We start from the raw sequence: 13024 nt of genomic DNA, 5'->3' as shown, positions 1-13024 counted from the left end.
ACAAAATGGACAAAAGATCATTCGAAAACTCAAGTAATTGGTGAATCATCTGAGGGAGTTCTAACACGCTCTCAACTGAAAGCGAAGCAAACATCTCTATTCTCTCAAGTGGAATTCTACATGTTTAATTCGTTTGTTTCCAAGATTGAGCCGAAAATAGTTAAAACTGTACTTGATCACTCTGATTGGGTCCAGGCTATGCAAGACGAACTCAATGAGTTTGAGCGAAACCGAGTCTGGAGACTGATTCCTACACCAAAGGATACATCTGTGGTTGGATTAAAATGGGTATTCAGGAACAAATGGACAAAGAAGGGAACATGATACGCAACAAGGCTAGGCTAGTGGTTAAGGGATATTTTCAGGAAGAAGGAATAGACTATGAAGAAACCTTCACTCCTATAGCAAGGTTGGAATCAGTTCGGATCTTTTTGGCATACGCAACTCACAAGAATTTCGAAGTTTTTCAAATGGACGTCAAGTGTGCATTCCTGAATGGAGAACTAGAAGAGACTGTATATGTGGAACAATCACCGAGTTTTGTAAAGGAGAAGTATCTTGATCATTTCTATATTCTGGATAAAGCGGTTTATGGTCTAAAGCAAGCTCCTAGAGCCTGGTATGAAACATTAACTCGCTTTCTTAAAATGTCAAAATTCAAACAAGGTTTGGTTGACCCAACCTTCTTTCGCAAGAAAGAGGGTAACCATTTAATGATCGTCCAAATGTATGTCGATGACATCATCTTCGGTTCTACAAATCCTAGCTTAACGGCTGAATTCAGGAAGTTGATGGAGACTAAATTTGAGATGAGTTCAATGGGTCCAATTAACTTTTTCCTTGGACTGAACATAAGACAGGGACTAGAAGGCATATTCATAAATCAGGAGGCTTACATGAAGACTCTACTAGCGAAGTTCTACATGATGGGAGATTCCAAAGTAAAGGTTCCAATGGCATTCGGAACAAAACTAACACCATCTCTGGAGAAACCAGCGGCAGATATGACCCTCTATCATCAAATGATAGGGTCTCTAATGTATCTAACAGCTAGTAGACCAGATATTATGTTTTCTGTCTGCTATTGTGCCAGGTTCCAAGCTAATCCACGCGAACCTCATATGGTGGCTGTGAAAAATATCTTCAGATATTTGAAGCGAACTTCGTCTCTCGGTCTGTGGTACCCTGTGAAATCAGGTTTCTTTGTTCAAGCATTCTCTAATGACGATCTTGGAGGATGTGGTCTAGGAAGAAAGAGCAGAACTGGCGGGTGTCAATTCCTTGATGGAAAACTCGTTAGCTGGCAATCCAAGAAACAAACGTGTGTGCCTCTTTCTACAGCCGAAGCTGAATATATTGTAGCAGCGTCTTGCACTTCACATGTCATTTGGATACAAAGTCAACTTAGAGACTATGACGTAAACATGAAGAAAATTTCCCTCTATTGTGACTCAGAAAGCCCTATTCGGATATGTCACAACCCGGTGCAACACTCGAAAATGAAACATATAGCATTGAGATACCACTTCATCAATGATCACGTTGAAGATGGTAATGTTGAGATCCACTTTGTTCGATCTGCTGACCAATTGGCTGACATCTTCATGAAGGCTTTACCTGAAGCAAGTTTTAATAAAATACTCCATGGCTTAGGGATGATGGAAGCTGAGTCAATACCGAAACCCCTTTTGCTTCCTTAAAATTAAGCAAGCGAAATAGAGCGAACGCTCGGTCTATTTCGGGTCCAATTTTTATGGGAATTGAAATGAACCGAATGCTCGGTCCATTTCGCTTCATCTCTCCAAAGGTGAAATTTCGGTTGTATACTATGTACACTATGTATACTTTTTCTCAATTCATTTTATGTTTTTCATTTCTTTTCATAAAATCCAAAAATATTTTCTTTTGTGTTTCGTTTTATTTCTTTTTAACATATTAAAACAAAATCCCAAAAATATCACACTGAAAGGACTCTTAGAAGACTACCACTGATGGAGCTGGGGCAAATATACTTCTCTTTATCTCTGTATTAGCTATGTGTCCCTAGAAGCATGCTGCTGCATGTTGTCCAAAGCCTCGACGACTCTAAGTGAAGCCTTAATGATTCAATATATACAAATTGTTTCTTACCAATAAGGATGCTTCAATCACTCAAGTCATGAGCTACCTTACTCATACCGAGTTAAGAGTTTTCTGCTCGGTCCTTACTATATAGCAGAGGTACTTTCGGTTCTTTAACCACCTCACACTTTTCTCCATCACTTTCGGTTCATAATAGTAACCCTTGTGACTCTCAGAATTTACCACTGAGGTTTATGGTTGCACAAAAATCTGTGTTCATGATCTTAGTTTCATCAACCATGATCTAAGTGAAACCCAAAGTCCAATACCTACAATGAATTGACGGTGAACAATCGAATGTTCTAGCTTTCACCCAAGTATTAACTAAACCAGTTTAGTGGTTGGTACCAAGGAATCTCTTTTTATTTTTGAGCGTTCTTTATGAAATTGTCTAACACCAAGACTTTTCTACCCAAAAAAGATCGAGTTATTTATTTATTTATTTATTTTTTTGAGATTTCCACTATATCACCAAGTCACTGAAAATTAATCAAACCTACTTGTTTTATGGGCTACACCGGTCTCACAAGTACTTCAACCAACTTTCGGTCTTATATCAAGATCCGTAGTTTGATTGAAGTGAAAGCCACCCTATTTGCCTCACATTCAAACAATGCCTTTCAATGCTTCTTAATAAGTATTTGATCGTATTTCAACTGGAAACCACACAGACACTTCTAAGTCTCTCTTGACTTTGAAGGAAGAGATTCGTGTCCGGGATCCACAGATTTATGTCTTAATTGACATCACTTATATCCCACAAATTATTTGCTTTATTTCTTTTTCTTTGGCACACTCTTGCACGAAGATCTTTATGATTTTCCACAAGCCTTGATCGTGGTACTAATGACTATTTCTCAGATACAATGTTCGGTTCAATATGCTGTGGTGGTACACAATGTTTGGAAGCGAAGGCTAGATGATTCTAAATGAAAGAGAAAGGGTGAGTCCCATTTCAAAGGGAATTTGAAGAGTTTTAAAATCAAATAGGCGGGGAATGGATAATATCTTCAAAGGCGTGTGAATTTGAACTGTTTCCTTTTCTCACGCCGCCTGACGCCATTGGCGCACTTTTCGGAGTTACAGTTGTCTTATCACGCTTTTTCAGGTATCGATTCAGAAAATCGTGTAATCATCACTCCAGATTTTTCTCTCTCCTGGTAATCGTATAAAGGGTTTTCCCACCTCCCTTTTACGTCTTTATCACTACCAAAGTCCTCTAGAGCATTAAACGACGATTTTCCTCTAGTGTTCATCTTCTTCACCTCGAGTTTCAACAATGGCTGACTCATCGTCTCTTCAAGAACAAAGCGCACAGTCGACACTTCTCATCGTCAAGGCAAATCAAAACCTTATTATCGAATTGTCTCCTTTTCAGTACGATCCTTACATGCTTCAGGTGGTTGAATGTCTCAAATATTCACCACTTGTGATTGCTCTAACAAAGGTGGAATGTGTCTCGGTGTCTTTCCTCTCTCAAGTCTATTCAACGGCGTCATACGATAAAGCCAAGGAGAGGATCTTCTTTCAGATTTTGGATCTAAAAACTTCGATTTCAAAAACCCGGTTTTGCTCACTGCTAGGGCTAATCATCGATGACTCCATGGTCAACCCAGACTCAATTAGCACGACCCAACTTTTCACCATGTTCTACGATATAGTGTATACTAAAGTTCTTACCACAGTGACAAGGTTCAAGAAATCATGCCTTCCTCCACAATGGAATGGCCTGTTCACTCTTCTTTTCAAAGGTTTATCAGAGAGAGTTACAGGTTCCGACGGAGCAAGCAAAGCGTTTATGACTCTTCTCTATGGCCTTTACCACGGGATCCACATGGGCTATGGGTCTATTCTCTGGACTCGGCTGGTACAAAGCCTTACATCGTCCTCTCGTTATTCTGAAATATCATGTGGTAGGTTTTGGACCCTTGTTACTCACTGGGAAATGGAGAAATTCCACATTCCTACAATGGCAGACTCTTTGATGTCTTTTATTGCCACTTTTCACACAACGAAGATTATTGTCACCGATCCATCCAAGTATCTGTTCATTGGTTCGGTTCCTGAATCAATGTACAAGTGTGTGTCTGGGGAAAGTAAGGTTATCAGCGAATACAAGAAGCTTCCTCCTACAGGACCGAGGCAACTCACTCCTGAAATGAAAAGCTCAATGGATGCTGCTGATAAACCAGCGAAACAAGGGAAAAAAGGCTGAACGCAGAAGCGAGAAGGAAGGACCTTTGTCTAAAGCTGCTCCACCTAAAAGGTGAAAGTCAGAACACGCAGCCACCTCTGTTCATAAGAAGTGTAAGATCAAAAAGAAGGCTCCCAAGCCAAAGACTCCGTCATCAAGTGATTCAGAGTATGTTCCTTCTGATCATCAACCTGAACAAGAGTCCAGCGATAATGAAGATTCTCAAGAAGAGAATTCACTCAGAGGAGATTTTCCTCCTCCTTCACCAACTCATCAGGGTAACCGAAACACACCCCCTTCCTCTCCTACTCACTCTGTTCCTATCACTATTGCTCCATTCCCTCCTCTAATCTCTTCTCAAGCTGCAACTTCTATACCAATACCAACCCCACTATTCCCCGAAATTACCACCACTACTACTACCCCAACCGAACCTCAAGTTCGTGTCAACGTATCTGATACGGGGGAACCTACTTTAGGAACCGAAACTCCAATAACTTATATACCTCTCTCCACCTCCTTCCAACGAATCTGACACCGTTCTTGGTGGGGAGGATGCCGACTTTGATTCCTTCTACTTTAGCCCCTACAGAGTTCAAAGTGATGATGATGATGAAGCTCCTGTCACGAAACGACACTTAAAGGATCTTAATGAGAAACTTGACAGGCTTATTGATTCTGCCTCTTCCTCTTCAACTACTGACTACTCAGAAGCAGCAGTCAAGGCTTTGTTCTCTACTTTGGTTAAAGAGCATCAGGATTCCATTGATAAAGCTACTAAAGCTGTCGATGCTTCTACCTCTTCTTGTCAGAAAGCAACCGCAAATGTCCAAAAAATAATTGCTGATGCTCAAGTATTTTTGGATTCTCGATAGGCAGCTGCTCAAAAGAATGCCAATATGGTCAGTGCTACTATTAAGGAACTCAATTCTACGCTTCACGAGGAGCATAAGCATTTTGAAAGCATTCGAACGGGAATTCAGGCTGATAGTGCACAGTTCGTTTCTTCAGTTAAGGCTCATTTTGATCAACTCCAGGCCGAACTTGCTGTGGAAAACAGAGTTATGGATGAACTGGATCGTCGAACTGCTCAACTCAAAACTCAGACCTTGAAGCTTACTCATGCGACCAAAGAAAATGATGATCTCAAATCTGAACGGGCAGTTATCAAAAGTTGTGTTGGCGATGTGCATTCTCTTTTGTCTAACCTTCTTGAGGCCCACGATTCGGTTCTTACTCTTATTATTCGACGACACTTAGCTGAAAAGCTGAGACCAGCTCTTGAAATGTTGAGCCGAATTGAAGGTGTTCCGCAGACTGTTGTCCCTCCGAAACAAAGGGGAGAAGCAAGTAAGAAACCACCCCACAACCGAAAGTCACCACTGAACCGAAGGGTAATGAAGCTTCAGGTTCGAGTGTGAAGGACAAAAACAAGAAGATTGTTGGTGATAGTGATGAGGAAGAAACTGAAGTAGACGCTCTTAAAAGAAAGCAGCTTGATCGAGAGCTTGACGAAAATCTTCGTATTGTAAAAGAAGAAGAAGAAGAGAAGGAAAGGAAGAGAAAAGAGGCTCATGACTCATTGGAAAGTAGAAAAACACTATTTCCTTTGTGGACATTGGAGAAATTGTTAAAAGAAGCAATCGACTCGCCCAACACTCACTGGCTTGAACCGGTTATCTCATTTGATTGAGAAAACTCAAAAGACTCTCAGTTTGACATGCCTATTACTCGAAAGGCATTTTTGTTTCATTGCTTCGAGCCAATCGCCTTTATTCCTTCTCCTGATCCAAAGGTTGATCGAGAATTAATTGACTATTATCTCGCATTTTCTCAACCACAATACTTGACTTAGAGCGCACAGAAGATCACAACAGTCAAGGTATTGATACTAACTTCAGCAGGGAATTTTATCAATGTGAAATTCAAAGTGACCCGAGGCTCTGACAACTCGGTTCATCTTATTTCCCTTGCTGATTTGCCAAACTTAAATCCACATGACTGGATCCTCTTGAACAACATTCTGCTAACTGATCAACAACAGTACGAGCCTATTATTGATCACATCAAGCGAATGTTAGTTTCTTACATTCATGAGGTTGCCAAGATGGATCAAGAGATCGCCTTTGCCTTAAGGAAGAAGCCCTCAATCAAACCAATTGGGAAGTGATGTGAACAAGATGCAGATGGGAAGATTGACCCGAAGTATCATACGGTCATGTTCACCAGAGCCGAAGGCCAAAAGTGCTTGTTCGCTCTTGATGATAAACACCTGTTCTCCACTTCTTGTCTGGAGCACATTCTTGATATCACTCACAAGTGTAAGGTAAATAGTGAAGCTGATAAGAAAAAAATTTCGGATATGCTTCGGTGGTATATTGACTTCCGTCAGACTCTTCTTGCCATCATACCGAAGCTATTCAAGACTGTGAAGAAATCTACTCTTACTCAACCGAAATGATCTCTCGCCTCAATTGACGCAAAGGGGGAGATTGTTTGGTTTAAGGGTTGTGCCATTGGGCTTCGTTAGTTAGTCCAATATTGTCACGGTATGGGCCTGTCCATCCGTGTTTATGATATTAGGGTTTAGTATATAAGATGCATGCATGCATCGTTCTTGGTACGCTTTTCATCATTATTATTCATTATTGTATTGTAACCCTAACACACCTCTACAGTCGAAGATATTTATCGAGCTCTTCTGAGGTGGAGCATATTAATCATTCAGCTCCTGTTTGATTCATCGTGTGTTCTTTACTCTTACTAGTTTTGACCTAATCTGTTACGAATCTAATCGATCTAAGAGAACTTTATTCTCATCAAGTTATTTAAGGAAAATGTGAATAGTTGATAATCCATGAACAACACACATTATTCCTTCCTATCTGGTTATGGGACATATGTGGTTAACTGACACATAAATTTGAGAAGTAAGAAGAAGATGATGTGGCATTTATGGTTTTAGTTTGTTGGCGGAGTGTGTGCGGTTAACCGACACGTCAATAGAGGACCATGACATAATCAAGGGTCACGCATTTTTGAATGGTTGGTTCACCATCTTATTTGTGAGACCTCGGTATCGCATGCACAAATAGATGTCGGGAATCAATGGTCTTCCTCTCCCACCTCCTCAACCCACCAATTCAAACTTCTCCCTCATTTTTGTTCTTCAAAGAGAGAAGCTTACTGGCGGGCCTGGCTATCTCGATTGGATGAGAAATCTAAGGATCACATTGAGGAATGACAATCATGCATACGTGCTCGATGATTCCATCCCAGAAATCGATGAGAACTTGTCTGATGAAGAAAAAACTGCCCACAGAAAACACATCGATGACTCGAATAAGGTTTTATGCATCATGATTTCCGCCATGTCCTCGGACCTCCAAAAGACTTTCGAGAACATTTGGGCGTATGAAATGAACTTGCAATTGGCTGAAATGTTTCAGCAAAAGGCAAGGAAAGAACAATTTGATATTGTCAAAACCCTAACATCATGCAAACTCAAAGAAGGTGGATTGGTGTGTTCTCTTGTTCAATAAATGAAGAGCTACATAGACATGATCGAGAAACTCGATGTTGTCTTTGATAAGAACCTAGTAATGGATCTTGTGCTTGGTTCTCTCCCTAGTTCATATGATAATTTCACAATTACTTATTAATTGAATAGTATGGACAAGACATTGATGGAGCTCTATGGTCTCTTATAGACAACTGAAGTCAATGTGAAAGAGAATCATGTTGTACCTCTACCTTAAGTTCTCGCCATTCAGAATGATGATGTACACAAGAGGAATCATTATAATCCAAAGTTGTAAGGGAAGGTTGTGGATTCACATTCCCTAAATGGAAATGCGTCTGTTCCGCCAGCGAGCGATCTAAAAGAAGCATTGTGTTTCTACTGTGGCGTTAAGGGGAAATGGAAACGAAGTTGTCCAAAGTACTTGAAAGATCTAAAGGACGGAAAGGTTCAAGTGACTGGATCCAGTTCAGGTACTTTTATAATTAAACTTCATAATACTACTACATCTAATTCGTGGGTTCTTGATACAAGGTGTGACACTCACATATACATTGTATTGAAGGGACTAAAGGAAAGAATGAAGCTTAAGTATGGAGAGTTGAATCTAATCATGGGAATAGATGAACATCGCATGTCTCGATGGTTGGAGAGTTTGAGTTGAAGCTTGGTAGTGGAGTTTTGATTAATTTGGTTAATTGATGTTACTCTTTGGAGATGTCCAGAAACATTATTTCATTTCATGCATTGTATAGACACGGTTTTTAGTTTCGTTTTACAATGAAACGAGTGATATTTTAGTTTTTAAAGATGGTTGTTTTATGTTTAAAGCTTCCCCTTGAAATAGAATATATGAAAGTGTTGTTTGTGTTTATAATAATAGGAATGTTAACTTGAATATTGATTCTGACGTGCTAGATAAATGGTGCTTATCGCATTGTCGCCTTTCCTACATAAATAAGAAACGTATCGCCAAGCTCCAGTCGGAAGGAATCTTGGAATCATTCGACCTAAAATCAAATGATGTATGCGAATCTTGTTTGTTAGGCAAGATGACTAAATCACCATTCACACAGACTTGAAGCAACAACCTTTCTCTTAAGCCTTGTACCAAATAAGAAGGTTTTAAAGATATCTCATGAAATATGGAATAGAAAAGTTCCATCACTTAATCACATTAAGGTATAAGGTTGTGGGGTTTTTGTTTTTCGCGAAACCCAAGACAAACTTGAACCCAAATTTGAGAGATGTTGATTTGTCGGTTATCCACAAAAGGCTTTTGGATATTTGTTTTACAGACCTATTGAAAACGTGGTCTTTGTAGCTTGAAAATGAGTGTTCCTTGAGAGAGAACTTATATCTCAAGAAGTCAGTAGTAGTCAAATTGAACTTGAATAAAGTCGAGAGCCAACCAATGGTGAACCTTTAGTTGACACTAGCACTCAACCAGAGGTTGAGAAACCAATTGAGCCTAATGACATATCCTTACCTCTTCACATATCCGGTAGAGTTAACAATCCTCCCGAGTTTTATGGTTTCCATATAACGGCAAAAGGAAACACGTTGATCAGTGATAGAACAATATACAATCTGGATGAGCCAGCTCTTTTCAAGAAACCGATGGCAAACCTTAAGGCTGTCCAATGGAAAGTGGCAATTTACAAAAAAATTCAGTCCATGATGGATAATCGAGTTTGGATTTTGGTTGACCCTACACCTGGTCTTAAGAAAGTAGGATGAGACCGACATGGATCTTCAAGGATGAGACCGACATGGATGGAAATGTACATACATTTAAAGCTAGGTTGGTGGTAAAAAGTTTTACTCAGACTCAAGGAATTGATTAAATGGAAACGTTCTCACTAGTAGCTAAGGTAAAGTCTATTAGGATACTTCTTGCCATAGTTGCCTTTTATGATTATAAGGTATGGAAAATGGATATTAAAACAACTTTCCTCAATGGGAAACTTTCAGAGGATGTATACATAACACAACCAGAAGGGTTTGTACATGGCAAGTATTCGATTAAAGTGTGTAAGCTTGAAAGGTCTATTTATAGACTTAAACAAGTGTTGCCAAGCTAATATGTTCTTCCTTGATAAACTCAAAGAGTTTGATTTTGAGAAGTCCATATGATTCTTGCTTATATGTCAAAGCTAGTAGGAGTGTCGTTTTGTTACTAGTATTGTATCTAAATGACATACTACTCATAGGAAATAGTGTTCCTAAGTCTGAAAGTGTAAAATCTTGGCTCGAGAAGTGTTTTGCTATAAAGGACTTAGGGAAGCGGCATATATACTTAGTATAAGAATCTATAAAGATATATCAAGGCGTTTAGTAGGAATCAGTCATAATACATATTTGGATAAGGTATTGAAGAGATTAAATATGGAAAATTCCAAGAAATGAAATGTTACTATATATCAGAGTGTTAAGTTGAGCAAGTATCAATGTCCTAGTTCTAGTGATGAACATGATAGAATGAGTCGAATCCCATATGCTTTAGCTATATGGTCAATCATGTACGCTATGACGTGTACTCTTCATGATGCATCGTATGCTTTGATCATGATTATTCGATATCAGGAAAATCCAGGACTAAGTCATTAGACGACTGTTAAGAACATTATTAAGTATTTGAGAAATACAAAAGACATGTTGCTTGTGTATGGTGGTGAATAAGAACTTGTTGTTAAGGGATATAGTGATGCATGTTTCCACACAGTTAAAGATGATTTGAAGTCATAGTTTGAATGGATATTCATTTTGAATGGGGGTGCGGTGACATGGAAGAGTTACAAATAAGAGACGGTGGCATATTTTACATGCGAGTCTAAATACATTGTTGCAAGTGAAGCGTCCAAGGAAGCTACCTGGATCAGAAACTTCATAGGTAGCCTTGGAGTTGTTCCGATTAACAAAGATCCATTTGAGATATTTTGTGACAACGAAGGTTCAATCACTTTGACAAAAGAATCTAGAGATCACGGAAGGTCAAGGAATATAAAGAGGAAGTTCCACTATATTCGAGATAGAGTTGAGGATGAAGATCTAGGTGTGAAGAGAGTATCGTAGGAGGAGAATCCAACCGATCCATTCATAAAAGGGATGTCCAAGGAAAGACATAGTGTGCATCCTAGCATCATATGAATGAAAGATGATATTAAGTTTAGTAGCTAGTTGATTAAATTTGAAACATTTAAAACAATGAATAAATTTTGTAATTGTTATGGTGATTAAATAATGGTGATTTATTTATATTCAAGTGTGTTACCATTTACAATTAATTTATTATTGTGTTTTAGTTTTGTTACATGTTTAGATCCCCACTTCTCGGGTATTAATTTACTCAAACTCTAGAATCAATCCTACTCTTGGGAGTACGCATTGAATTAAGATTGCCGTGAAGTGTTAGTAAATTGTCTATAGTAGACATAACATAGTTATTTCCACTAACGTTCATGAGTGGTTAATGGTGATTTAAGTATTGGAGAAGCCTACACTCAGAGAGATTACTTCATGAATTCAATCACGAGTAATTCTGAGATGATAATAACTTTTATTCTTAAAATGGAGAGACATTTGAGTTCTTTACATACGAGTTGGTTGCATATTAATCTTACTTTAACGTTATCCGTAATTGGCGGTCAAAACGGGTAAGTATATGCATATTTTATGAGTAGAAAAAAATTGTGTAGTCGAATATTATTTGTTCCTTTTTTGCCTCAACGGGGAAAGCGATATCATGGCCCCCTCAGTGATTTGATGATGACATTAAAGTTCTAGCCTGGCCCAAATTGAATTGATGTGTTCAATTAGTAGTCTGATTTGATCATCATAAATAAGAAACCATGAAACATAATGTTGACTGTTAGTTTGATTCATAATCCATGACTCAGTTCACAATGATATCTTGTAGAAACAAAGGAATAACTGGTCACTTATCTAAGGACAGACTTTTGATTAGATCAGAGTTCGACAGTTGCTATGGAAGACACAATTTTTTGGTTATTTGAAGATTATTTGACCAATAGTAAGTTATGAATTGTCTAAGTGGTAGACTATTGGAAACAGGTGTCCAATATCATAACTAATTAGTGTAACTTTGAGAATAATAACAAAGTCCATTTAGGGTTTCCCTCAAGAGCCAAAATAACTAGAAATAGAATTGATAGAGTGAGATAAATAGTTTTTTAATTTATTACATGTTAATAATGTTGAATCTATATGCCCAATAATCATTATTGAGTGACATTGCTAATAATATATGATCCTATAGGGTCACACCTTTATCAAGTTGGCATATTTTGTATATTTATTATTAATGTGATTATTCATAAATAACATCAATTCTTGTACTTTAATTAGGGAATGATTATTGTTTTGTGAAAATAATAATTATAAGAGAGTGTAACTAGTTATTATTTCATATGGTAAGAATTAATAAGTAATGCACAACCTTTTGGACTAGTTGCATTCTTTTGTCTTTTACCTAAAGGAAAAGTTTATATTTTATAAACTTAGAGTTTATAAAAATTAAAGATGTCATCTTCTTTTTGAGAGACATGGCCTAATTTATTAAAAATATATGGAGGTTGCTTGTCAACCTCCATGACTTGTCTTCCCATGCTTCTAAAGGCTACAAATACTTTAGAATATTTTAATGTAAATCCTTTACCTTGCATGGGATATAAAAGGGGACTCATTGCATGAAAAAACTAGCTAGTTTTTTTGGATTTATTCTCCTCATCTCTTTCTCTCCAAAACCATGAGCATGTGAGAGCTTAGAGCTCCCACTCTTTTGAAGTTGTTGCTTGCTTTTTGGTACTTGCTTTTTGTCTTCCTTTAGTGCTTATTTGTTAACCACTTAAAGGCTTAAAGAAAAAAGTATTTCAAGAAGGAACTAGCATTCCAAGTGCATTACTCTTGATGGTGGATACACATAGAGAAATTATACTCTTTAATTTTGCTATCTTCATCAACACCCCAAAACCAAGTGGGTTCAAAGGCTTCAAAGGTTGTCATTCTAAAAACTCTTTGGTTGTTTTTATTTCATTCTAACCTCTATAAATGGATCCTTAATGGTTTGGTTTTGTTATAAACTAAAATAAAATTGCTATTTTTTAAGTCTTCCATTGCGGTTTTTATGAAAAACAAACTTATATTTTGTATCAAAGCCCATCAAATGA

General features: G+C 37.9%; 1 protein-coding gene across 1 annotated transcript; it reads left to right on the top strand.

Annotated features, from left to right (window-relative positions):
• The first annotated feature begins 7410 nt into the window (after nucleotides 1-7410).
• On the top strand, nucleotides 7411-7857 carry LOC145164064 (uncharacterized). The gene has a single exon (XM_079082784.1). The coding sequence runs from the start codon at nucleotides 7411-7413 to the stop codon at nucleotides 7855-7857; it is 447 nt and encodes a 148-aa protein (XP_078938910.1).
• The last annotated feature ends 5167 nt before the right edge of the window (nucleotides 7858-13024 follow it).

This window comes from Lactuca virosa, chromosome 3, assembly GCF_052849685.1.
Source record: "Lactuca virosa cultivar CGN04683 chromosome 3, Lactuca_virosa_CGN04683_v6, whole genome shotgun sequence".
Taxonomy (NCBI): Eukaryota; Viridiplantae; Streptophyta; class Magnoliopsida; order Asterales; family Asteraceae; genus Lactuca; species Lactuca virosa.
This window is presented reverse-complemented; position numbering and strand designations above follow the sequence as displayed.